This window comes from Gopherus evgoodei, chromosome 10 (genome assembly GCF_007399415.2).
Source record: "Gopherus evgoodei ecotype Sinaloan lineage chromosome 10, rGopEvg1_v1.p, whole genome shotgun sequence".
NCBI lineage: Eukaryota > Metazoa > Chordata > Testudines > Testudinidae > Gopherus > Gopherus evgoodei.
The window spans coordinates 66485061-66512832 of NC_044331.1; the positions used below are offsets into that span (position 1 = coordinate 66485061).

At 42.6% G+C, this 27772-nt stretch overlaps 1 protein-coding gene across 1 annotated transcript; it reads left to right on the plus strand.

The window, feature by feature from the left end:
• Positions 1 to 353: 353 nt before the first annotated feature.
• Positions 354 to 25438, plus strand: NDE1 (nudE neurodevelopment protein 1). Its single transcript, XM_030578252.1, has 9 exons — positions 354 to 536; positions 8898 to 9025; positions 12681 to 12834; positions 16640 to 16788; positions 17103 to 17239; positions 19060 to 19239; positions 20477 to 20568; positions 21897 to 22048; positions 24037 to 25438. Exons 2-9 carry the CDS (start codon positions 8940 to 8942, stop codon positions 24128 to 24130), a joined length of 1044 nt encoding a protein of 347 aa, XP_030434112.1. The 5' UTR covers positions 354 to 536; positions 8898 to 8939; the 3' UTR covers positions 24131 to 25438.
• Positions 25439 to 27772: the final 2334 nt, after the last annotated feature.

A 27772-nucleotide genomic window follows, 5' to 3' on the forward strand; every position in this document is an offset into this window, starting at 1 on the left:
AAAATAAGTAACACACCCACAAAAAGGTAGATAATGATAAAGGGAGGAGAAAAGCTGAAGACTCCCAAGTTGCATTGCAGCTTGCTGAAGTATATTGCTTGCCCAGTACATCGAATCTTCATAGCTCCACCGTATCTTTGCCTTGCTTAAAGGGTGGAGGTCTGCTTGAGATCCCTGGGGTGGTCCTGCACCATGCCCTGCGCTCAGAGCCCTGTCCCACTGGCACCTTCGTCCGTCGGCCCGGCTGCAACTGAAAAGTAAACAAACAAACAAACAAACAAAATATTCGAAAGACAAAAGTTTCTCTACCGGAGCTGATTGGAGGAGCCTCTTCAGGCCACGTGACCCCACAGCCAATAGGGTGTTGGGTAGAGTTTGGTTGTAATGGTTCGGATGGGGGCACTGAGACCTGCGCAGCGTAGGAGCTTCGATTCGTACTAGTCCCGGCTGGTGGCTATAGGAGGGTGGCAGAAGGTGCCTGTACCCTGCATGGAAGGTGGCAGTGGCCGGAGCTGGCTGCTTTTCCTGCGGAAGTGGTGAGTGTTCAGGGCTTTGCTGGGTCTCTTGGAAGTTTGGGGAGGACAAACTCCTAGGATCCTCCTCTCCCATCTCCTCATGTGGCTGCCACTGCTGTGTGGGGACGGGACGGGGCAGGACAGGACAGGGGGGTTTCCACGTGGCAGTGTGAGGGTTGCATCCTATTGTGAGGCGGGGGAAACAACTGCCCACTGTGTCCACATCCTGCTTGCATCGCTCTCTTCCTTTCTCCTTCTCTGAGGCAGCAGGGGGCATGGACTCGGGTAAGCCCACTGGGACAAAATAAATACCCTGTACTTTCTCCATCGCTCCCACCCCTAACTACCAACCTGCACCTTAGACTATTTCTGGAGCTGGACTTTTATGTTTTGTCGAGATTTGGAAATGTCCGGAGTAGTTTATTTCCCTTTCTGGGTTGATCTGGCAATAGAATCAGAAGCCCCTACTGCTGTGAGAACGGCCTCTCTGTCTGAGGCCAGGAAGCATCAAGGAACAACTAGGTATTTCAGGAGAGAATTTGCCTGTTCTGCTGAGTTTCCTTAAGACAGATTGAGACTCAAAAGTATTGGATTTGGATAAGTACTTGAACTTTTGAAAAGCCTTTTTAAAAAAAAAAATTAGCCCTTTTTGCAGAGATACTCCCATGCAATGATAACCTCCTCAGACTGGCCTTCTCTTTGGGATGACCTCTTTCTCCCTTTTTGTGGCATTTAAACAAAGGGAAATAGTCCCTGATGTGATGTGAAGCCCAGTATGGGAAGCTGCTGGAAGTTTTGGTAACGTGGGTAACTTTGTGAGTGTGAAAACCTTTTTTTCTGTGAGACAAAAGAACTTATTTTCTGATGTTAGAGGAAGATTCCCCGTATGAACTTAGTTTTCCCCTTGCCCTGATTATGGAACAAATTACTTGTCCAAACAGAATTTATGGATTCTATAAAAGTTTGGCCCCTGAGAGTGCTTTGCTCTTACCTTTTCAGAGGGTCCTTGTGTTCTACCCTTGTGTTCTACCTTGTGTTCTAGGGTTTTTTAGGGGGACATGGAACTGCTCTGAATGTAACTTCATTGCTGACATTTTTAACCAATTTAAATAGATCCTTAACATATATTTAAGTCCCAGAGCTGTTTTGAACTGGTTTCTACAATCTTCTATTAGAATCCAGTATAGAGTTCTCCTGAGTTTGATCAGCTCTGACTCTGATTACAGTTTTTCAATCCCCATACTAAAATTACTTTGAAGATCGTCTATGCCAGGGGTTGGCAACTTTTCAGAAGTGATGTGCTGAGTCTTCATATATTCACTCTAATTTAAGGTTTCGTGTGCCAGTAATACATTTTAACGTTTTTAGAAAGTCTCTTTCTGTAAGTCTATAATGTATAACTAAACTATTGTTGTATGTAAAGTAAATAAGGTTTTTAAAATGTTTAAGAAGCTTCATTTAAAATTAAATTAAAATGCAGAGCCCCCCTGGACCGGTGGCCAGGACCTGAGCAGTATGAGTGCCCCTGAAAATCAGCTCGCATGCCTGGTCTATGCCATGGTGATATGAACTAGTATCTTGCAGTACTGTGTCACTTCCTGGAGCGAAACACGTAAACATAACTTTTCTCACTGCAGAAGTTTACCCCATCCCCCCAGAAAACTTTAGTTTCTTCATGATAGAGATTTTGTAATGTCTGTGACCAGCTGTGCTGCTTACAAGCAGGAAGTATGGCCAAGTCTTTCCTTCTGGTTTCTACATGTGTGAAAACAAACGAAGTGTAGCTGAACTCTGTGCATTATATAAAGTTATAACTTTATGTTTTTGATGGCAATAAAAAATTGTGAGCAAAATGCCGGTAAAACACTCTTCTCAACAAAACTACAAAATTGTGTAATGTATAATTCTGTGTGCTTTAGTTGTGTAATGGTGGCCTGCCTCCACTGGACAACTCCATACAATTAGCCCTGTCCACCACACTTGGTATGAGGTGTGGGGTTTAATTAGTAGAACCATCTGGGTATGGAAGAACCGATAGAGAGCATCGGGAAGCTATCAATGAAAGAGAAGAGATGCTGAGGGACAGAGACTGCTACAACTTCTTCACTCCCAGCAGGGAACCCCTGTTTAAGGAAAGGCCTGGGATATCCCCAGTGAAGGGATGTGGCAGAACCAGGGAAGGCTTTGTTTGGTACAGTAGTTAGTTTAACAGGGCAGCTGAGACAGTGCACCTGCATAGCCATCTCTGACCATGAGGGGGCACTTGGGAGGCAGTTGCTTGTTCACATGTGGCAAACAAATTGTTTTTCTTGGCATTGAAAAAGAAAACGGAAGATTCATGGAAACATTTTAATTGGTCTGAAGTCTCATTAAACCTTGTTTTTGGCAACCTAAGTTTTGGACCAAATTTGATAGTTTTCTTTTGAGCAAACTTTTCCCTTTGCAGTTTAGGCTGCCTTGTAAATCTTGCCCTAAATCTCTCTAGCACCTGATGTGCCCTCTATGCTTGGATAGGGCCTTGTGTGAAATGGCTAGTAGAAAGACATGGTGGGGATGCAGTTCTTGTTTCACTGCTGGCACGAGGCATGCACCTGAGACATGGAACTGTAGAAAAACAGTTCATGTCACATCATGTTACCTTGTAGTAACCAATGGAGGGAAGTTTTAAACATGTACTTGCAGTCTCTACATTAGTTTGAAATTAGTTTACTGTAGGCATTACTTAGGGATAAATATAATGGAACAAAGCGTGTTCCAGTCATGTATGGTCCCAGAGGATGCCTGGGGAGTGTACCTTACTGCTTGTCTACATGGGAAAATTTACTGGCAGAACTATGCTGGTATAATTGTATTGCTACAATTATACCTGTATAATTCCCTGTGTAGATGCTTACTCTGAAATTTGTATCCACACAGGGAATTATATGGGTATAACTGTAATACTATAATTAGACCAAAATAGATCTGCCAGTAAATTTCCTTATGTAGACAAGCCCTTAGAAATCTAAAAAGAAATTCCCCCTTTCTCCTGGCCCCAAAATACCTATCACCATGTAGGGCAAACAGGCTTTAGAGCAAATCCAGCCTTAATGTAAGTATATTGAACTCCCATTGAGCAGCCAGTAAGAGCTGTGCTTGCAAATTGCAGGGCTTTTGGCTCCATGTCTTTGTGGCTGTGAGGAAGAGGAGTCCAGAGGGCCCTATTCCTGAAGACCCCCCGTACTCTCAATTGTGTCTAATTTTGTTCGCTGTCTGAATACAGGTTCCTTTGGGCCCATTAGTGCATCTCATGAATTAGCCAGGGGAATTGCTGTCCTGGAATCCATGAGAATCAGTATATGTTAATGTTGAACTCTGTTTTATGTGAGTGCTGCACTGACCCCAAGATAGGATCTTTTCCCAAAGTACACTCCGCAGGCTGGCTGGAACTGCAGTCTAAGCATATACCAGGTTCCTGGAGGAAGTGTGGAATGGCCATTCTGACAGTACCCAGGACCCAAAGATCAGGGTCTTTGGAAAAAAGAAAGTTCAGAGGTTCTATGCAACCTTATGTAACTGCTCACGTATACCTATCTTCTTTCCTGGCCAACCCAATCCAGAAAGAGGTTAGGTATTGAATCTCTTTCCTCTTTTTCCTATTCCTTCCCTGAATGTTCCAAGTCTAAAAAGCTGCCTTTGGCTCTGAAACTTGTCTGTTTTTAAATCCTTTGTGTGTATTTGGGACCGGGGGAGGAATGATTTGCATGTATTAACACTAGGTGGTATCCTTTCCTTTGCAAAGGTCACACTGAATTGTAGTTGATGACTTTCTGCAGCTCAGTGCATAAATGGTGTTTCCTTGTCGTATGCATAGTGGTTCAATTTCCACACAGACAAACTCTCTAGAAAAGGATGTTGAGAATATTTCAGGTTTCATGCCTACATTGCATCCTCTTCACAGTGTCCACTCTGAATCCTGTACCACTGGGCTTGTTCCACATGTCTGAGCTTTTCCTGTGCATCTGAGGTACTTTTATACAGCCCACTGTCTTTCATAGAACTTAATATATGAGATTTGTTGTTACATGCCAAGCTCTGCAAGTGGAATCAGATTTCACATTTACCGAACCCAACCATGGCCTTCTCTAGACTAGCATTTAAAGGTGTAATGTCTTCTTGTGTTAGCTGATATGTGCTAATTAATGTGTTCGTAATTTAATCTAGATGAGGCATGTCATCTTTAGCATATGCTAAACTGGCAAGCTAGGTTGAGTTTAGCAGGACCCTAAAATATGATACCATTCCTTTGTCTTGACTAGAATTTTAAGAGAGTATTAATTAGATCCAGTCACCTAGCTTGATATACCATCACACTTCTAAGCCCTAGGCTAGACAATGCCTGTAAGCGAGCCTGAAGAGGACTTTGCAATTGTATTAAAATAATACACTTTCAAAACACTCCCTTTTTGCCATCAAGACTGGGTCTTGGTGGTGAAGGATTCAACCCTTTTATTTTTCAAACACCAAACTTTTGGAGGTTTTATCTATAACCTGTTAGGAAAGTGCACACTACAATGTAAATCTGAAGGTGCTCTGCCGGGTCATTTTCATGTTAGCCAATATTTTTAGTGGAAAAAAATTGACCAACAGGAGAGAAGTTTCTATTGAAATATTTTTTAAGCCTCCTTTGGGCCAGATCACATCCCTCATCTATGTGGACTCAGGGGTTATGGGAGGCACAGAAAAAGAGGAGCACAACCTGCACAGCATCATTTCTCTCCCATGTGCACGCAATGAACGAACAAACACCTTGTGGAAGGCTTTCCAAGTTGTGTGTGTGTGGATCTGATTCCATTAGAAGGTCAGGGCTGAAATTGTGGGGAGGACAACAAATCAGTCAGTATGTTCAATGGTATTAGCATTAATTTGTTTCCTTCCCGCACTTATGGTAAATCTTGGGGCAGTGGCTGCTTGTGACCCTGTGGAAAGAGTACTGAGAGGCAGCGTGGAGTCAGGAGCACTGATTCTCTCTTACACTGGAGCCCCTTATGCCATTCCAGTGGGATAAGTGGGCATAGACTTTCCCCACAGGATGTCCTTGTTTTCCTGTTGGCGTAGAGTTACTCTAAATTGCAGCACAGGCTGGGGCCAGAATTAGGGAGGTGTGAAGGTGCCTTTATCTGTCTAGCTACTTACTTTGCCTCATTGCTGTAGTAGTTGATCATTACACAAATGTTAATGGGTTTATCCTTCCAATACCATATAAGGTAGGCATGTATTATCGCTGATAGGGATGGAGACATTGAGGGATTAACTGATTTGCCCAAGGTCACACAAGAAAACTGTGGCAGAACTGGGAATAATACTGATAATAAAACAGCAAATTTTCTGAGTCCTGGTCAGATACACTTACTGCAAGATGATCCTTCCTTCCATAAAACCACCTTTGCTTTTCCCACATCTTTTTACACCTTGGGAACCTGACCCAGACCACTCTGAGGGTGACTTCTGCCTCCAGCACATTGCCAAGATATGTGGTTTCTCTGTGCCAAACCCTGTCACTTCCCTGAGGGGTGGGAGTAACATAAGGGTGTAACCTTTGCCCCAGCCTTCAATAGAATTTGGAAAGTACTTGTTCTGAGTGTGCGGAAAACACCCACCGAAGCGATGATGTGGTCTGTTGTCTTTTTCTGGTGAGTTGAGCACAGTACTGGGGGTTGGCCTCTCCTGATTTCTAATCTGAGTGACACATCTGACCTGTGGCCCAATGGCTTTCCTTCTCCCTTTCTGCTTCCCCATCTGTAAATGGGGCCAAAACTTATCCACCTCCCAAGTGTGGTGTGAGGATTAATTAATGTTTGTGCAGAGCGTTGAGCATGTGAAATGCTTATTAAAATCAAAGGCACTTTCAACTTGCTAAAAATAAAGCGAGAATCTTAATTGTGCATGGTCTAGTTTCCCATTACAAGACATGAATATAATTTGGAGTGAGTCAGTGCTTCCCACCAATCCCATTCTTAGCTTTTTCCATACATTTCCATAAATATATCCACGATTGGAAGCCCCAAGACTTCTTCAGTAAATATCACTAGGTCAAGTGTGGTGGTCTTGTTTGTTTGCAGAAAGGTGTAAACCTCTTGTCTTATTAACATTTTGTTTTTTTTCTCTGGTCCCTTTAAACAAACCAAACTCCTCATGAGTTCTGGTTTATAAACACTTTCACGTTTTCCCCACTTCCTCCAGCCCCCTCCTGTCCCCCCCAGGTATTTAAAGGAAAGGTGTTCAGAAGTGTCTAATTCCTTTTGAGTGTCAAGTGGGGACTTAGGCTATGATTTTTAAAGGTGCTCATGTGGTGGTCCATTCAGCCTTGTAAAGCCTAAGTAATTTAGGCAGCCAAGTCCCATTTTCAAAAGTGACCTAGGTGCTTAGGGTCCTAAGTCACATTGATTTTCATTGAGGCTCAGGCTTCTAATTGTCCAAGTCACTTTTTTGAAAATGGACTTAGGCGTGGCAATGCCAAACAAAGCAATACCTAAAATACCTTTACGAATCTGGGGCTTAGATGCTTTTGAAACTGTTGCACAAAGATTTTAACAAATGGTGGGACATGCCATGAAGACCTGGTATCTGTGTATGCCTCGGATGTCAGGGAGTGTGAAAGCTTAGATTGTCTTTGATAGTACTTTTAGCTGACTGGAGAAGGGTGAAATGGGGCCACTGAGCTATTGTATTTCACCTGCTTTATAATTTGTGGATATAAGATTTCTTTAATCATATAATCCTTTTTTCAAGGTCCAGTCCAGCATTTCTTGCTCACCAAAAACTCCAGTTGAAATTGGAAGTTTAGGGTCCATGTGAAATGCAGGATCAGGCTCTACAGTGTGACTGGAAAAATCTTCAAATGGTCATCGATGGCTTTGAATATATTTGATCTTTCTCCTTTTAAGCTTGCCATCTGGAGACTTACTGGCTTATTAATAAACAGATCTAAAGCTGAGACTTTAAAATTTGGAGTTGGCTTGCTGACTCTGCAGCTCCAGTATTTCTGCTGCCTGATTTTGTAAATGAAGAGCCAGGCTCCACTTTTATTTATGGTCTTCAATCTGTGAAGGCTGCGATTAGGTTTAGAATGTCAGCCTCTGTGTAATCCTTGCCTTGCCCAACATTGCACAGAGCAGACTGTCTAGAGGCCTTAATTGTGACCTTTCTCCACTCTGAGGCTTGGTCTACGTTGCCAATGTATGTTGGTATAATTATATCGCTCAGGGGTGTGTGGAAAACCCAACCTAATCGCTAGAGTGGACAGGGCTCTGTCAATTGGAGGTCTTCTCCCGTTGACATATCTACCACCTTCTCCCTCTACGCGTATGGGAGAAGCTTCACCAAGCACTAGAGAAGCGCAACTGCTCTGTGAGTGTAGACAAGCCCTGTGACTAACTCGCACAAAACCAGTTTTACTTTAATGCATTTATTATGGCGCATCACAGGCTTCAGAGTTATAGCGGTTCTGTAGCATTACATTTCTACAGATGCTCCCCAACTTGTGCAAGCATTCCATTCCGGAATGCCTTGCGTAACTCGAATTTCGCATAAGCTGGAAATGTATACCCGACCACTACACCAAAAAACCAAACAAACAAGCCCTCTATTTCTAGCTTACGGAACTTTTTCCATAAGTGTGAATTTGCGTAAATCAGGTTTGCATAACCCAGAGGGCATCTGCATTCTGTACTTTATAGTGTCTTAGAGTTTAGATAAAAGGTAAAATTTAAGAAGTATCTAAGTGACTTAGATTTCTATGCTCCTAAATCACATAGGCACTTTTGAAACCTTTAAGGAAATCGTTATCCCTGGATCCTTTGTATGTTTTAGTGACATTCCTTTGTATTTTCAGGGGCACCTGCCGTGTCTGTGGGTTTGCTAAAGTCCAACTTAGTTGCATTTTCTCTTAGAACAGAGCATTTGGTTTGTTGCTCACATGGCCTTTCTGCATTTCTCAGGGTGTCCCTCATTCTCTCACTAGGTAGCGTTTGTTCTGGGGTGTCTCCCTCCTCAGATGCTTTCTGTACCTACCGCTTACGCTAGAAATGTCTGTTAATGTTCTGTTGACCAGTACCATTTAGACAGGTAGGGAGGGGAAGACACTCGGTGAAGGTAATCTCATGGGTGCCAACCTTCAATAGATTCAGAGACACTTGAGAGAGAAAATCCCTATTAAACGATCTAGTCCTCCCTCTGGCATGTTGCATATTTGACAGTGCTTTGTCCAATCTGGTTTTAAATGTATCCAGAGATGAGGCTGCTTCTACTATGCCTTGGGGATAATTCCACAGGAAGAAGCAAGGGGATAATGCAGTAACAAGAAAATGCTAACTTCTAAATTTGCAACTTCTTAATTTTCAGGAAAACATGAAACAAGATTTCTAGACGTCTAGGGATTTCACCATGGAAGACTTGGAAGGAAATCACTTCAAGTCAGTGGAAGAAGAAACCAGCTACTGGAAAGAACTGGCTATGAAATATAAACAATGGTAAAGGCAATGAATTTGTGTTCATAATTTGTCTTTCTAGTATGCTCTAGATCCTGTAATTCATTCTAGGAACTTCTAGTGGGATGATGAAATCTGTGTAGAAGAGCCTGAGGCTACAGCTCTCCAGGAAAATTAACAGATTCTAGGGCTGCCAAGCGATTAAAAAAATTAATTGCGCCACTATTTTTCACTGTTTTAAACATAATAGAATACCATTTATTTAAATATTTGTCAGTTTTTTCTACATTTTCAAATATATTGATTTCAGTTACAACAGAATACAAAGTACAGTGCTCACTTTATATTTTGATTGTAAGTATTTGCATTGTAAAAAAATAGTATTTTTCAATTAATCTCATACAAGTACTACAGTGCAATCTCTTTATCATGTAAGTTGAACTTAGAAATGTAAAATTATGTGCAAAACCTGCCTTCAAAAATAAGACAGACTAAAATCTTAGAGCCCACAATCTTAGAGCCCTACATCTTGTTCAGCCAATCGCTCAGGCATACAAGTTTGTTTACATTTGCAGGAGATAATGCTGCCCGCTTCTTGTTTACAATGTCACCTGAAAGTGAGAACAGATGTTCTCATGGCACTGTTGTAGCCAGCGTTGCAAGATATTTACATGCCAGATGCACTAAAGATTCATATATCTCTTCATGCTTCAACCACCATTCCAGGGGACATGTGTCCATGCTGATAATGGGCTCATGCAGAAGAGAAGAATGAGGGGGGATTTGATACTGCTTCCAACTACCTGAAAGGGGGTTCCAGAGAGGATGGATCTAGACAAGAGGTGGGAAAACTACGGCCCGTGGGCCCATCCTGCCTGGCCCCTGAGCTCCTGGCTGGGCAGCTAGCCCCCAGCCCTTCCCCCACTGTGCCCCCTCCCCCGCAGCCACACCGCCGTGCATGCAGCTCTCTGGACGGCAGCGCTGCATGCTCATGCAGGGCAGTGTGGCAGTATGTGTGGCTCCAGCTGGGAGGCGTGGCTCCAGATATGCTGCTCTGAGCAGCAGAGTAAGGGGGCCAGGGGTTGGATATGGGGCAGAGGGTCCTGGGGGGCAGTCGGGGCGGTTGGATGGGGCAGAAGTTTGTGGGGGAGCAGGGGATGGGGAACAGGGGGATTGGATAGAGGGTGGGGTCTCGGGGGGGCCTGTAAGGTGGCGGGGGTGTGCATAGGGGTTGGGCAGTCAGGGGACAGGGAGCAGGGAGGGTTGATAGGGGGTAGGGTCCCGGGGGATGGTTGGGGCGGGAGTCCCGGGAAGGGGTGGTCAGGGGACAAGGAGAAAGGACGTGTTGGATGGGTGGGGAGTTCTGAGGGAGGGCAATCAGGGGTCAGAAAGTGGGAGGGGCTGGATAGGGGGCAGGGGCCAGGCTATTTGGAGGGCCGTGTGGGGAAGTCTGTGCCCCCCATACAGTTTTGCACCCCAATGTGGCCCTTGGGCCAAAAAGTTTGCCCAGTACCGATCTAGATTGTTCTCAGTGGTAGCAGCTGACGGAACAAGGAGTAATGGTCTTAAGTTGCAGTGGGGGAGGTTTATTTTGGATATTAGGAAAAACTTTTTCACTAGAAGGGTGATGAAGCACTGGAATGGTTACCTAGGGAGGTGGTGGAATCTCCTTCCTTAGAGGTTTTTAAGGTCAGGCTTGACAAAGCCCTGGCTGGGATGATTTAGTTGGGGATTGGTCCTGCTTTGAGCAGGGGGTTGGACTAGATGACCTCCTGAGGTCCTTTCCAACCCTGATCTTCTATGATTCTGTTCAATAACGATCCAAAGCAGAGCAGACCGACACATGTTCATTTTAATCATCTCAGATGCCACCAGCAGATGGTTGATTTTCACTTTTGCTGGTTCAGGTTCTGTAGTTTCCGCATCGGAGTATTGCTCTTTTAAGACTTCTGAAATCATGCTCCACACCTCGTCCCTCTCAGATTTTGGAAGGCATTTCAGATTCTGAAACCTTGGGCTGAGTGCTGTAGCTATCTTTAGAAATCTCACATTGGTACTTCCTTTGCATTTTGTCAAATCTGCGGTGAAAGTGTTCTTAAAACGAACATGTGCTGGTCATCATACAAGACTTCTGTAACATGACATATGTGGCAGAATGCAGGTAAAACAGAGCAGGATATACAATTCTCCCCCAAGGAATTCAGTCACAAATTTAATTAACTTTTTTTTTTTTTTTTTTTTTTTAATGAACATCATCAGCATGGAAGCATGTCCTCTGGAATGGTGGCCGAAGCACGAAGGGGCATACAAATGTTTAGCATATCTGGCATGTAAATACCTTGCAATGCGGGCTACAAAAGTGCCATGCAAATGCCTGTTCTCACTTTCTGGTGACATCGTAAATAAGAAGAGGGCAGCATTATCTCCTGCATATGTAAACAACTTGTTTGTTTTAGTCCTACTTCTTGTTCAGCCAATCGCTGGGTGGACTTGTGGGCTCTGAAGTTTTACATTGTTACATAATTGCACTCAAAAAACAAAACAAAAAAAATCTACATTTGTAAGTTGCACTTTTATGACAGAGATTGCGCTACAGTATTTGTATGAGGTGAATTGAAAAATATTATTTTTGTCATTTTTAAAGTGCAAATATTTGTAATAAAAAAATACACTTTGATTTCAATTACTACACAGAATACAACATATATGAAAATGTAGAAAAACATCCAAAACATTTAATAAATTTCAATTGATATTCTGTTGTTTAACAGTGTGATTAATGGCGATACATTTTTGAGTTAATCGCATGAGTTAACTGAGATTTAATTGACATCCTTAATAGATTCTAAGGCTATGTTGTCTCTCTTTGTGTGGAGGAAGCCAGCAGGGGCAATAGACCTTGATGTCTGCCGCATGCAGCATTCCAAAAGCAAGACTGAAATAACCTTTCAAAAATATGTTTGAGTCAGGAATATATTGGCTAAGTAGGGATGGCTCAGCACCATCCAGAGCAGGAGTGAACTCCTGGCAGTGGCAGAGAGTCTTCTCTGCATCTCTTTCCAGTTCAAACTGTGTCAGGGTAGATGGAATTTTTATGACTCAATATGTCAAATTGCTAATTTTTAAGGTTTGCAAATCAGATGGCTCGATCCTGCTGTCAGTGGATCCCTCCTGGGATCAGGCTTTGAGGTGGCCTGTTGATGGTCAATATTCATATCTATTCTTAATCATTGTAGCAATATTTGAATGAACTCTGAAGACAGGCTCGTTTGCCTTTAATCTCTTGTATAAAACTTCTGCAAATTAGTTTTCACCCAGGTGAATATTTAATATAAATAGCTTAAATTTGCAGACAAATGAGCATCACTGAGGATATGGTGCATAAATGTAGGTGTGTCCTATCATTGTCTCGGACTCTGTTAACATAAAGATGGACTGGGTTGTTTGTAATCCTCTGTTCCAGGACAGATTGCTGTGAGAGTGAAGGTGAGCAAATATGATGTAACTATAGAAAGGCATTTTCATACAATCACTTATTTTCCTTTCTGAACATGTATAGGTGACAGGCAGGCATAGATCCTTCAGTTGTATTAGAGGAGCATTTTATTTTGTCATACATTTATACTAAGGTGAACGGAATTTCCTTGTTTTATTAAAATGAACCCAACTAATTTTGTGGCTGGAATTGTGCCTCCAGTGCAGAAAATACACAGGAGGAACTGCGTGAGTTCCAAGAAGGGAGCCGAGAATATGAAGCAGAATTGGAGACACAGCTGCAACAAACGGAATTCAGAAATCGAGACCTTCTATCGGAAAACAATCGCCTTCGAATGGAACTGGAGTCAATTAAGGTAAAGGAACAGCAGAGAAAGGGCAGTGTGTGGGCAGATGATCAGGGAAATATGGAGCTGCAGCATTAGAAATGTGGTGTTCAGAAAGATGTTTATCAACAAATTGCAGCAATAGTTTGCTTTGATAATAAGAAAATATCAGTATATTGCCCCATTCTTAGATCTGAATACTGTAGTTAATATTACTAGCCATCTGTTTGTTAAGACATTGGATATATTTCAGGATGGATTCCAGATGGGAAAACCCTCACGTTTGTAGTAGAATTCAGCACTGTGTATAAGTATGATACTTTATTTCTCTGTCATCCTTCCATTTCTATCTGTCTTTCTTTCTTGTATAGGCTCATATAATAACCAAAGCAATAAAATTCGCTCTTGCCACAGAGGCCAGGACAGGGGGCAGTGAGTTCAAACTACAGCACAGCAGATTTAGATTAAATCTTGGGAAATAATTCCTAACTGTAAGAACAGTAGGACAATGGAATTGACTGCTGAGGGAGGTTGTGGAAGCTCCTTCAGTGGAGGCTCCTTCAGTGGAGGTTTTCAAAAGGAGGCTGGATAGTTATCTATCTTCGATGGTTTAGACACAACAAATCCTGCATCTTGGCAGGGGGTGAGACTAAGGTGAGACTTCACCACTGGCCAGATCAGCGAGCAGCGATCAGTCCAGTGGGGATTGTTTTATCGTGTCTAGTCTAGATGCGATAAATTGATCCCCAAGCGCTCTCCCTCAACTCCTGCACTCCAGCTCCGTTAGAGGGGCAGGCAGAGTTGACAGGAGAGTGGCAACAGTCGACTCACCGTGGTGAAGACACCACGGTAAGTTGATCTAAGTACATCAACTTAACGTTATTCATGTAGCTGAAGTTGCGTAACTTAGATTGATTTTCCTCCACGCACACCCAGCGTAGACCAGGCTTTAATGACCATTGCGGTCCTTTCTAACCTATGATTCTATGCTATTGTCAAGATCCAAGAGAAGGAAAGTCAGTTGTGCTTAGCTGCTGCACTTGAATAATGGAATAAGTCCATTTAAAAAAAACAGTAGCAGTTGTGACTCGTGTCTAAATGTCAATTGGTACCTAATCTCTAATTAGGAGGAAGCATGAACCAGTGGGAGCTGGGAGACTTGTTTTCTATTCCTGGCTCTGAAAATGTCTCTAAATTACTTCTGCCAGTTGTGTATAACCTCTCTGAATGTGGTTTTCCCCATCTGTGATATGGGATAATGAACTTGCAAAAAATGCTTTCTAAGATCTCTAAGGAAAAAATGCTAAGTATTTTATTTAGTAGGGAGTATCATAAACTTTTTTTGGCAAGAATATCTTGGGAGATAGTAATGATGGAACATGAGATGGTGATGCCATTGGGCTGTAATGCTACAGAATAAAAAGAAGTTAACCTGCTTCAGTTTTCAACAAGTACAAGATGCTGAATATAATCCTTTACAAAAAGAAACAACCAAATCCTCCCCCCCCACACACACAACTGACAACTTTTAAAGAACTGCATTAAATTAATATAAACTTGACAAAAGTTTGTCACCAAAATTTAATTCCTTTTCAAAAATAATCTTGTTGGCATTTTGTAGCTAATCTGCAAATAATCATTTTAAACATCAGCTGTCTAAAAATCTAGTAAAACTGCTTAGCATTTTCCAAGGCCCAGTTCAATATCTGTGGAGACAGAGATTAATTTAATTAGATATACTTTACTCAATTGGATCCAGTACTGAGCTAACAGGAGTCAAATGTAACTTTTGAAACCCCTGGGTTTTGCTATATGTGTTGCTTACGCAAGTACAATAACTAGGTAATAAACATCAAAAGGGGATACTAAAGAATTCTAGTCCACTTTTAAGATACTGTTTTTCTTAACTATGTGGGAACTTTGTTTATTTCAACCCAAAACAAATCCAGACATTGCTATTATTACAACATGTGGTTTTAAAACAAAACAAAATCCCATATAAACACCCTTACAGTACTCATCATATAACCTTTTATATGGAATGTTGGCCTAATTGGTCACACAAGCCACATAAACCCATTCAAGCTGACATGTTTGGGGAAGAGGAGGAAAAATATCTCTGCAAAAATAAAACTTCAATCAATTCCCATGAGGAAAGAATAAATTCTTCCTTGGCCATGGGGCGAAGATGAGAAGCAACGTTACCAGGGCAGTTTGGGATAGAAATAATAAAAATTGACTCAAAAGTGGAGAATAAACATACTGCATTGGGGGAAGAATTATTGTTCTCCACTGCAAAGAACTTGATTAAAACATATTCTGTGTGACACAAACTCTTTAACAATTGGCTTATTCATGCAGACTGAAAACGACACTAGCAGCCTGCAAGTGAAGAAACAGTATCTCCATTGATGAGCAAATCAGCTGACTATTTATTACAATTCGCTAAAAACAAAGGCCCAAACTTAGCAGTTCTGTCTTTTGTTTGAATCAGTTCAAGAGAGAAGCTTTAAACTCATGAAGCTGTTGAGCAGCATTGTTAACAAGGACTCGCATCTACTTCTAGGTCAACAATACCAAGTTTGCCAGGGCCATGCAGTTCATGGCTTTGAGCTTCCCAGGCTGCCCTCTCTGCTTTCTCCTCTTCCCTCCGAAATACAGGTCACGCTAATTGGAAACAATGCCTCAGAGGGTTTGTTTAGTGAATCTTATGTGACTGGCTATAGGTAATTGGGCTCTGTGTTTGACTTTCAAGTTAGACTAGTAACTATCCAGGAAATTCCAAACACTTTTTTGCTCCCTAATCAATACAGAATTTCTTCAATTAAAAGAAGATATTTCCCCAACTTCATTGTCTCTGTACCACTTAATACACACACTGAAATAGCGCTCTTTAAAGAAGTAAAAAATAGGCTACAGGCCTTGCTTTGTCTCAACTTTTTAATTCCAGTATGTGGATTTGTTTTCAGTGACTTTAGTTTGTTACGCTTAGATCCTACAGTTTATAAATGCTTTAGATATGTTAATAGATGGTAATCTTGAGACCACAGAAAAAGGAATTGGCATATTAAGGTGATCCAGTGCCAAGTTTTTGGTGCATAAATTTTTGCAATATAGGCTACATTGTGTCTCTGCCCTAAAGGGATATTGACATCCTCTTTAAAAAATGCCCTATTAGTAACATAGGCACTCTTCTTTCCTCCTTCATGGAGTCTAGACTCTCTTGTAGTGTGCTGTCTGCATGGCGCTGCTGAAGCACACTGATCGTGCTCTGCCTGGTCCTGGGTAGAAGAAGGAAGCACTGTTTGTCTGGTACCTACGTGTGCCTCAGAGAGAGCTGAGAGCTCATCTATGAGCATATGAGACGGTGTTGTCTTTTGCCTCTCCCACAGAGAGAACCACTGATAATCCCAACTCCCTACAGAGGATAGAACTGCTTCCTCCCCATGAAGGGCAGGAATGGGGAAGGAGAAAGAGAGAGAACTAGCGTAAGCACTCATGAGAGTAGGGAGCAGTTTGTGATGGAGGTGAGTGAGGCTAGATTTCCTAGCTCCCTACCTGTAGAGAGTGAGGAAGAGAGATCCTGCCCTCCCACCCAGCAACCAAGAAGATTGCTCCTGGGTTCGGCTTGCGGAGGTCTGGCTTGATGGAAAGAGGTTAGCGTCTGTCCTTTATTGGTTTTAACCCATGTGAAAGGTGGTAGCTCTAAGATGGCCTAGCAGGACCGCCTTCTTTCTGACTAGGAAAGGCTGAGTAAGCACAGCAGAGCAGAAAGGAAGGAAGGGGTTGTGCGGTGCTAAATCCCTGATGTAGTGGTTGATTTATCTTTGGTCAGGAAAAAATTGAAATGCAGCATTCAGAAGGCTACCAGCAGATCTCTGCGCTAGAAGATGACCTGGCACAGACGACAGCTATTAAAGATCAACTACAGAAGTACATTCGAGAACTCGAGCAAGCAAATGATGACTTGGAACGAGCAAAAAGGTAAAGCGGATGCTCTTAACCCTTCCCTACCCTGCCCTTGCTCTCTTTTGTGAAGTTAGCAGAACTGAGCATGTCCATTTCTATGCTGTGCCAGTTAGCACTGTGGTACTGTCTACTCTTGCTACAGGTGTTGAGCTGCTGCCTTCCTACAAGTGGGTGAGTGGAATGTGAGGCTGGTCAATTTCTTACAAGCTTGAAATTAAAACATCGGAGCGTCTCACACCAGAAATAGCGCAGTTTCTTTGCGTCCAAGTTGATGCTTTAGATGTGCTAGGAACCTAATGACTTCTGTTACATTATTTTTCTACACACAGAGCCACTATAATGTCTCTGGAGGACTTCGAACAGCGTTTGAACCAGGCCATTGAAAGAAATGCTTTTCTGGAGAGTGAGCTAGATGAGAAAGAGAATCTCCTGGAATCAGTGCAGCGATTGAAAGATGAAGCCAGAGGTTAACTAACTGATTTATATACAGCCCTGTCCACCCGCCTTCCAAAGTTTTCATTAAATCCTCCCCTCGAATATGGTGTCGAGATAGTAAGAAGAGAGAGACCTTAGAAATGCTGTCGATGGAAGCTTCAATCTCCTTGATGGAACAGAGATCCTGTCTGGGCTCTTGTCTTGGATAGTAGTTGCATGCTGCTCTTCTCTCTGTCCTACCCTGAGGCCTAGGGAAAGCGGGATGGGTGGTATTCTAGCTTTTGGCATATTTCTACAAATCGGAAGCATGCTTTGAAAAAACATTGTAGAATTCAGTGTTTCGTCAGTGAGCTTTTAACTAGATCAGGTGCATTTTCTAAATATTCTTCTGACTTGTAGAAACGCCCAAGGAACTTGTAGCCTTGTCCAGCCGGCTCCTCTGAAGTACTGCTGTCATTCTATAGCAGACCATGCAGGCCGAGATATATTCCAGAATGCTCTCTTCTCTGCTGTTGCCTCTGTATTTTAAAGCAATAAGAAAAGCTGACTGGCTTGGGGGGGATATAGTCTGATTGCCCACTTCATTGTGAACTGACAGGACATGAATTTTGACAATATCTCTGTTGCATTTATTAACTTCTGTGATGAGAGCGGGGCCAGTAAGGAGCATAAAGGGACAGTGTAATATGGAGAGCCAGTGTGTAACACAGACAGCGTGAATGAGTGCTGATTCCCCTCCACGACTTCAGCAGTTAGTTTCCTGATTGTTGTCTGTAGCAGTAGCACCAGAAGAGAGGAAGGGTGACTTTGTAGCTAAAGAACTGGACAAGGAATTGGGAGAACTGGGTTCTCTTTTCAGTTCTGTCACAGAGCTCACATGGCCTTGGACATGTCACCTCACCTCTCTGTGCCTCAGTAACCCATCTGTAAAGCAGGGATACTAAATTCCCCGTTTTACATGGATTGAGGGAGGAGAAGTTCATTCACAATTGTGCAGTGCTCTGTTACTAGGAAAATAAGCACCATAGAAAAGCCTACAACTAGGTAACAATAATGGGAGGGAGGAATCTGTGCTTGTTTTGGGGAGGAGGTGGCAGGGAGGGGAGGAATCATAAGCTTGGGGGTGTTACACTTTCCCAACAAAGCTTAGTTGCTGATCTACCATTCTGGAATCTGGGATTTTGAGCCAGTTATAAGAGGCTAGTGCCAAGATTGGTGGGGTGTTGGCTGGAGTGTGCATGTTCTTTGGAAGCTGAATGTGATTTCTTTTTTCAACTGTGGCGGTGAAACACTCTGGCGCCAGGGGTGGCCAATCTGCAACTCCAGGCCTCATGTGGCTCTTCAGAAGTTAATATGTGGCTCTTTGTATAGGCACCAACTCTGGGCTTGCAGCTATAGGCGCCAACTTTCCAATATACCCAGGCAAAGGGGTGCTCACGGCTCAACCTCTGACTCTGCCACAGGCCCTGCCTCTACTTCAGCCCTTCCCCCAAGGCCCCTGCTCCTTCCTGCCCCCTTCCCTGAGCCTGCCACACCCTCACTCCTCCCTCTCTCCCCAGAGCCTCCTGCACGCCTCAGGGGGCATGGGGAAGGAAGGGGAGGCACTGATCAGCAGGGCTGCTGGCAGGAGGGGGCGAGCTGATGGGGGGGCTGCTGATGTATTACTGTGGCTCTTTGGCAATGTGCATAGGTAAATTCTGGCTGCTGCTTCTCAGGCGCAGGTTAGCCACCCCTGCTCTGGAGCAATCAATGTTAACAGTGTTCTTTGACAACACACAAACACTTCTTGCACCTGTAGCTTTGGATTGGGACGTGTATCCAAATGCTTTGTACCTTTTTCTTCTCCTTTAGACTTAAGGCAAGAGCTTGCAGTTCAGCAGAAACAGGAGAAACCCAAAACACCAATACGAAGTACACTGGAGACAGAAAGGACGGACACAGCTGTGCAAGCAACCTTATCTGTGCCTTCAACTCCTGCAGTTCATAGGGGACCCAATGTCAGTATAAGCACCCCAGGAACATTTAGAAGAGGTAAGAGTGACTGGCATTTGCTAACGTAAGGTTACTGCACGATACCAATACTTGAGTAATTTTTCAGTCTAGACTCACTGTTCCTGGTATACGTTGAATTTCTATCAAACTACTGACAATAGAAGAAGTTGAGAAATGTGGAACTGAACATGACAGGTATTGAAGTGTTTAACGCATTGAAGGACAGTAATCTATTTTGAATACCTGTCATGGGTTCAGTATGAATGTTTGGGTAGATTTATAGCCAGTGCATTATAACTCACCCATGTTGTATTAAACATGAGCTTAAAAAAAAACAAAAACACCTTCCAGAGCAAGGTAGTTCACTAGGTTATAATTTGCACTCTTTAACCGTCCCTGAATCTGCATGAGTTTGGTAGAAAGGAGATTGGAGGTCTCAGCGGACACACTCATTTGTATTAGCCAGTTAGAGGTTGAGGTTGCTACTTTAGAGCTGCTTCGTTCTGGAGCAACGGGAGACTTGTCTGTACCAAATTATAAAATATGGGCTCTCACCAATGGTACTAGTTGCTCATTTTTATGAGCACTAAAAATTTAAATAACTCCCAATTACACCTGCCCATACTCTTTAAATTGAGTAGAAAGGAATAGAAATTCTGTTTAGGGGACTTCACTGTACTGTGTGTGCACGCATACACTGTGAGTGTTTTCTTGTGATCGTGTCTGACACTAATAATTTAGCGTTACAGTTCTAGTAAGTGGTTAAAGTATGTGTATATCCTGACTGGTACTTTTAGCCTAAAATCCTGTGTTCCAGCTGGAAGCACTTGCTGTGTTATATGTTCACACAAGAGAGAGAGGATCCAGGAATTCTTGCAATAGAGTCAATAAAGCTTTGGGTCATGTGAACATCTCTGGATGACCTGTCTTTTTTTAAGTTGCTGTCTTTCTTCTCTCTGATTCCATTGCAAGTTACAGAGACAGACTAGAACCCTTCTCATGAAATCTAAAGGCTTAAAAGCTTCTTTCAAAACCAGTGCAAATTAAAGTTCAGCATCTCTTCAGTGCAACTTGTCTTGTCGGAAGGATGCAGTGATTTATATTTCCAATGGGAATGAAGAGAATTGCAGTTCAGCTAAACAGAGAGGAGAGAAGATTGCTACTCACTATTTACAATCTCTCTTTAGTGCTGGTGGGGATACTTAAGATTCTACTAAGAGTTCTCGTATATAATGAGTAAAATATCCCTTTTATTAACCCTTCTTCTCTCTCAAAGGTTTTGAGGGTAGTTACAGCGGGACCCCTCTCACACCAGCTGCCAGGATATCTGCGCTGAACATTGTGGGAGACTTACTGCGGAAAGTCGGGGTAAGAAGGATTCAGTCATTAGTTAAAGCAGGGGTAGGCAACCTATGGCACGGGGGCCGAAGGCGGCACGCGAGCTGATTTTTTTCAGTGGCACACTCACTGCCCCGGTCCTGGCCACTGGTCCGGGGGGCTCTGCATTTTAATTTAATTTTAAATGAAGCTTCTTAAGCATTTTAAAAACCTTATCTACTGTACATACAACAGTAGTTCAGTTTTATATTATAGACTTACAGAAAGAGACCTTCTAAAAATGTTAAAATGTATGACTGGCACGCGAAACCTTAAATCAGAGAGAATAAATGAAGACTCGGCACACCACTTTTGAAAGGTTGCCGACCCCTGAGCTAAAGCTATGCAGAAAGGTGATGGGCAGCTATGTTTGTATTATGAGACTGAAAACCAGCATTAACCCTTTGTACCGCTGAATGAGTTAAACCAGACAGATGAACTCAGACCAAAACTTGGATCCAAACAGGCTCTAATTCTGCATTAAAGAGATTAGAAAATTGTGAACTTTATTCGTCGCTTAGGCCTCTGCGTAGATAGATAGACTGTACCTCAACAAGGGCCAATCATTTCCTCCTGTGGCTTTTGCCCTGCTCAGTGTGCCAGCCAGAATAGCATTTTCTCCCTTCTAGGTGTCTGAAATAGCGGGTGGGGGAGGGAAAAGTGGAGCAGGCCAGTGTGTATGAGTGCCATGCTAGGAGAATATCCTGTACTCTCTCCAAGGGTGGTACTGCAGAAATGCAGCCCAGGAGGAATTCTGCTTGAGTCCTCCTTTGATGTGCCTGATGGTGCCTGAGGCAGAATCTAGTTTGTTGGTGATTACTGCTAAAGTCATGTGTTCGGGAGACCCCAGGCATGCCACAAAGTGGGTGTGTGTTGGCTTTGGGGAAAAGGTTTGAAAGAACATTTTGTTTCATAAAGAAGTGATACTTATAAAAGCAGCCCCTAGTTATAAAAGATGTGTTAACCTCTAGGGAAGTCGAGGCTCGTCTTGTTTAACTGAACAGAATACTCAGTTGCTTTTCCATCCTTAACATAAGATCTAACTCCTTTACCTCTCTCTTCCCCTTCCCATCCCCCAAAACACAAAATAATTTTGTCATTTAATGAGACACTTAAGGGCCTGATCCTGAAACCAGAAAGTTTTGTGTATCACCAGCACCTCTTCCTTCAAATTCAGAGCTCATGTATAGATTTGGGACTAGTAGCTAAAAGCTGCTTCTATTGGAGTCCTTGTAAATTATTAGAAAATCCTTCCATGGGCCCTGTGCTGGGGAAGAGACTCTTGTTTAACTCTCAGACAAACTGTTTGTTTGCTTTAGGCTCTGGAATCCAAACTTGCATCTTGTCAAAACTTTGTGTATGACCAGTCTCCAAACAGACCCACCATGTCCTCATCCATGTATCTGAACAAGAGCAGAGATGGCCTTGAAAAACGATTGAGCGGTTCCCACATGCCGTTGAGTGATAATGGGTAAGTGCTGATTGGCTGCAGTTTCTTAACGCTGATCTTGTGGTTTGGTGATACACAGATCTTGATGCTCTAAAGTGAGTCTGAAGTCTGGGGCTGAAAGCTGGGGGATGGGTGGTAAGGTACAGAGTAGCTGGGGATTGGGCTAATAAGAGTAGACTCTGTCAAAATGCCTCCTGTTCCCTCTTTCTTACGGGCCATCTTCTGACATTTGCAAACTGCTCCTTTCTAGTCAGATATCCACTCCTTCCTGGTTGAGCTTCCTATAAATCGTCTGTCTTCCTGAGATGCCTCACACTTTTTGCTGACTCCTTGCTTAAAGCAGTGGTCTGATCTGACAGAAGTAAACTGCTCACATGAGGAGAAGGCAGGGGAGCCAGTTGAGACATTGTGTTCTGACCAGTCCTGTCTTGAGTGGCTGGAAAATGCTCTTTCTCTGTTTACCTTCTGGTAAACCTCCCAGTCCCTTTATAAAATCGGGCTATTACATCTGATGCTAACCTAGAGATAAGTGTTTCTCAAAAGGGATGAACTACTTCAGGGTCCTTTTTTGCATTGCACTTCAGCATAATTGAAAAGAAGATACTAAACAGGGCATGGAGTAGTGAACTACAACAGGCTAATGTATATTTCCTTTAAAAGCACATTTCCATATGTTGTGTGTCACTTGATAGCTGACCGTTCAAACTAGCTAGCTGAAGGCTTTAAGTGTAATGGAAACGATAATATTCAAACAAGAAATTTTAGAGAGAGGGTAAAGAATTCAGAAATGACTTAGCCATTTAGGCTCCTGGGAGGCTATCACTATTCTGAAAACTTTATCCCAGAGCTTAGTTTGGCGCTGTTTGAAAAACATATTTAATTTATAGAGAGTATGTTGAACACTTTCAGTATAAATGTACAATCCAGTGTTTTATTTTGGGCTCTGGGTGAGTGGTATGTTGACAGCCAGGGAGTCTGATGAAGATTTGTATGCTCCATATTCTTGTGTTAAAGGATGGCCCGGGAGCATAGTGATGGATGGGGAGCCTGCTTCCCTTGTCATTACTTATGCTCTCTTATTATGGGAGGACAGAATAATAAAAGTTCTGCTTTTGCATCCCCAAGGCACTTTCCTGGGATGCAGCTGCTTAGACCTGTTTTGTCTAACTAAATTAGATTCTAAGTCTGGAACCTTGTAAATTTTTGTCTTCACACTTTTTAATCAGCTTTCTGTAAATAATCAACAAGGGTGTTTCCAGCTGCAGCTCAGTGCCTGTTTAAGCACCACCCATGATCTAGTCCACATTCTTTTCTTCATGAGTCAGATGCATGCAGCATCCATTTCAACTTGCACATAAAATGCTAACCCAAAATATAAAAATGCTCCTTCTGGAGAAGTTGGATAACTCCAGATTGATTGTATTCACTCAGAACCAACCCTCTAGTGCTAGAATTCCGGTTATTCTTGTTGCCCTATTACCAAAAATCTACAAGAGCTCATGAAGATTCTGCTCTTCCTTTCACAGTAGTGACTCCGCATCTGAAACTCTCCTTAAATGTTTAAGGAAAGTTTCTGATGCAGAGTCACTACTGTGAAAGGAAGAGCAGAATCTTCATGAGATCTTGTAGATTTTTCCTTATTGGGTTTTATAAATGTGTTTGCATTGTATGTGTAAACAATATTCCTATTGATGTAATGTTGAAAACAGTATTTTAGCACCAGCAAGCATAATACACTTCACACTAGTGGGAAGGAGAGAGGTATGGTTTAGCCCCATTTTACAGATGGGAAACCGAGGCACAGAAGTTAAGTGACTTACCAAGTTAGTGTCAGAACTGCCATTTGGATTTGAGACTTACTGTTTGTCTGTTAGTTCCTTGTGCTGTTTGATGCTGAGTGATACATTTTACTATACAGCAGTGACCTACCAAAGATGCAAGAACTGAACATGCATGTACAGTGAATACAATACACTGCATTGCAATCGGGCTGTTGTTTGTATTTACAGGTTAGGAAAGCGCTTGGAGTTTGGAACACGGCCTTCAAATATTCCTGCACCACTGGTACATTCCCCTCAAGGTGTAGTCAAGATGTTACTTTGAGAAGACCCTGAGATGATGAGACCATCATGGTTTAGGGTGTTTTTGTTTGTTTGTATTTTTAAACCCTTGTCTTCTAAACTTTTAACAGAATACTAACAAGCAGTCACAGTAGTTAACTTGAATAATGGTGGATGGGAACTACACAGAGCAATTGGCAACAGTCCCCTGCAATCTCAGCCTTTTCCCCAAGACTGAGTTGTGTGGTGCTGTGACAAAGCAGCACTGCTGGTCAGTCCAATACTGTGAATCACTTTCCTACATCAGCTGCTGTAAATAGCTTCTTGAAAGCTGTATCTGTAACACTGCTGGTCAAAACTAATGACCTGCTACATAATATTGGGACAATATTCTTCCCCATAAACACTGAATTATTTTCTGTAGCACAACTACTGTTTTAGCAAGAGAGTTATAGTGTTATAACTTTCTAGTGCAGTGTGCTGTGTGCATCAGTGGCCTAAATTAGAGAAATGTTTGTCTCCATCTACTTTTAGTTCCATGGCAAGCTTTTTTTTTTTTTTTTTTTTTTTTATATACCAAAATTAGTGCATTTGGAAGTCCTAAAATAAAGCCACCTGGGGAAATTAATTTGTTGTCAGAATCCTTTATATAACAATCTGCCTTTCAGGTGGTAAGATATTAGTGAGAGCGACTTGCCATTACGATTTCCTAATGGTTAAAGAAGGAAAAAATGCTTTCATTGCAAATATTGAAGAGACCCCCAAATATGTAATAATGCAGAAAAGAGAGATTTGCACTGATATAACAAACCCATGTCTTCTGCAGTCACTACATGACTGCAAGACCTAGCAAGATATACAACACTGATCTATTGATAGGGTTAATCTCAGTTGATGGGTTGGGGCCTTTTGCTTTCTGAACCTACATTTGATGTGCCCTGTGTGGTTAACGTGAGAACATACCCCTTCTAGTTGCTAGTGTTACTAACTTAGAAATGGTGGTGTAAAACCTCAGAAATTCTTGATGCTGGCCAAGGTTATTAGGATAATGAGCTCTTTTAAGATAGGTTTTTATCTAACAAAATAATGCTGCAAATTTAAGTGGAGTAGGTTCACTGACAGTAATACTGCAAATTCACATTTCTATAACATGATACTAAGTATGGCTAAAACTAATTTTGCACAGCAAATGAATACATAACGACTTTTTTATTAAATATTCAGCTTTGCATATACAGATACTATTGTATAGTAAGCAACCACATCTTAATTTCACTCTGTAAATCTAAATTGTCTGGTTTAATCAGTGAACAGAATAAAGCCTATTCTGAATATTAATCTATAGACAATATTATCTGATCTCTGAATTCATTGCGAGTTGCATTTACAGTTTACATACATATGTTAGCCTAACCAGTTTCTCATTTGTGTTCCTGCAAAAGGGAGCTTAAACAAGGCCACACTCACCAGATCTGGTGGGAAAAGATTTGAGAAAATGTTCATGGTCTCTGCCCTAGGTGGTGTTAGTCCTTCTGCCCGTACCCCTAGGAGTGGCTGCCTGAGGAGAGCTCTATGTATTGTACTAATATGGCTCCCCCCACTACTGTTGTAGCTGAGGGACAGATTAGGAATTTAAAGATAGGCTTCTACTGGGGTTTTCAAAAGTGCCTGTCCACATCTTTAGGAGCCTAAATGTCTTTAAATATCTGTCCCTGAGGGCCTCTGTCTTTAATGTATTTATCCTCAACGCCCCTATGAGGTCAGGCAGTACTTTTATCCCTATTTTACAAATGGGGGATGGAAGCACAGAGAGGCAAAAGACATTGTTTACACTTGACAATTTACCAAAATATCTATTCTGGAATAGCTCCCTGTGGAGCACTCTTATTCTGGAATAAGTGTCCCCAGGGGGTCTTATACTGAATACAGTATTCTGGAATAATTATTCTGGTAAATTTCCAAGTGCGGATAAACCCTCTGACATTGCCCAGTGTCACGCAGGACATGTAGAACAAGGGCTTGAACCCAGGACTTCCAGGACTATGCTAGGATAGTGCCCTGACCACTGGACCATCCTTCATCTCTCATGCTTTTCTCTGAAGCACATTTTGCATGCTTGTGTGCACGCACAGACTTACTCTGCCTCTGTCTTTCTGTCTTCCCTTCAGCTTCCACAGGCCTACAGACTTTCTGAAACCTTCAGCATCCAAGGTGCAGCTGCCACTCCAGATCTCTGTGCTTAGGATCATTCTCATCTCAGCAGTTTCAAGCCTGACTGTCTCAATCTCCCTTCTTCCCTCATGCTGGGTCACCAGCCATGTGAGCTGCTAAGCCAAACTTGGAAGCATGTTTGCAGAAATAGGGTTGGACTGTAATAAGTGGCTGAGCAGTGAATTCAGCCAAGCACCAATACAGTGTTAACTCTTTAAAATCTCCCTCTGTTGTAGAATCTCTCAGCCTGTTGGCCCCAGCTGGGTTCTCATTTAATCTATTTTATAAACAGAAGGTGGCTGCTGTCTGAATTCCTTGGACTCACTGCCACTGGCTGAAATGGGGCTTTGGGTAACTTATTTTTAAGTTACTGATCTGAATGCATATTGACCACCTTGGAATCTAGATTGAAGTTATTTCCTGGCCTCCAGGGCTTGCTATTTAAGGATCATCTGTCCTAAAATCTAAAAGGTTCAACTGTCTGCGCTCACTTAATTGTGTCCCACTAACTTGCCTTGCTGTGTGCTCCTGCTGGACTGCTAGCACCCTCTCCGAGCTGCTGGAAGTACCAGTGTGTCTGTGGGTCTTCTGTGGTGCCTGTCCAATAATTCCCGGCACGTCCCTGAATGGGGGGTTGCAGTCCAGCTGGAGCACAGCAGTCAGGGCTAAACCGCTTCAAGCTCCTACCTGAATGTGCAGAATTAGCATGGTATTGATCATCGTATTAAATACTGCTTCAAAATTGCACTAGAGGCACTGAGTATGACCACTAGTCTCCAAGAAGGATACCTAAAGGAAAACGTCAACAGTCATATGTAGCCTAAAAGAAAAGTTCTCTTGGAGTTGTTTAGCAATGAACAATATATGCTAAGGCGGTGGTTCTCAATTTTTTTTCTTTTTTTGGTGGCTCTCTTGAAAATTGCTGAGGGTCTCTTGCTTAGGGTACATCTATACTACCGCTGGATCAGTGGGTAGCGATCGATCTATTGAGGATTGATTTATCGCATGTAGTATAGACACGATAAATCGATCCCTGATCACACTCCTGTTGACTGCTGAACTCCAGCTCGGTGAGAGGTGGAAGCAAAGTCGATGGGGGAGTGGTGGCTGTTGATCCCGTGCTGCGAGGACACAAAGTAAGTGATTCTAAGTTATGTTGACTTCAGCTATGCTATTCCTGTAGCTGAAGTTGTGTGTCTTAGATTGATTTCCCCTCTCAGTGTAGACCAGGCCTTAGTGACCTTTCCAAATGTTGTTTGTGCTGTTAGCTAACTATTGTCCATAGAATAGAATATCAGATCAGGGTTGGAAGGGACCTTAGGAGGTCTAGTCCAACCCCCTGCTTAAACTAGGACCAATCCCCAGACAGATTTTTGCCCCAGATCCCTAAATGGCCCCCTCAAGGATTGAACTCATAACCCTGGGTTTAGCAGGCCAATGCTTAAACCACTGAGCTATCCCTTCCCCCCATCCT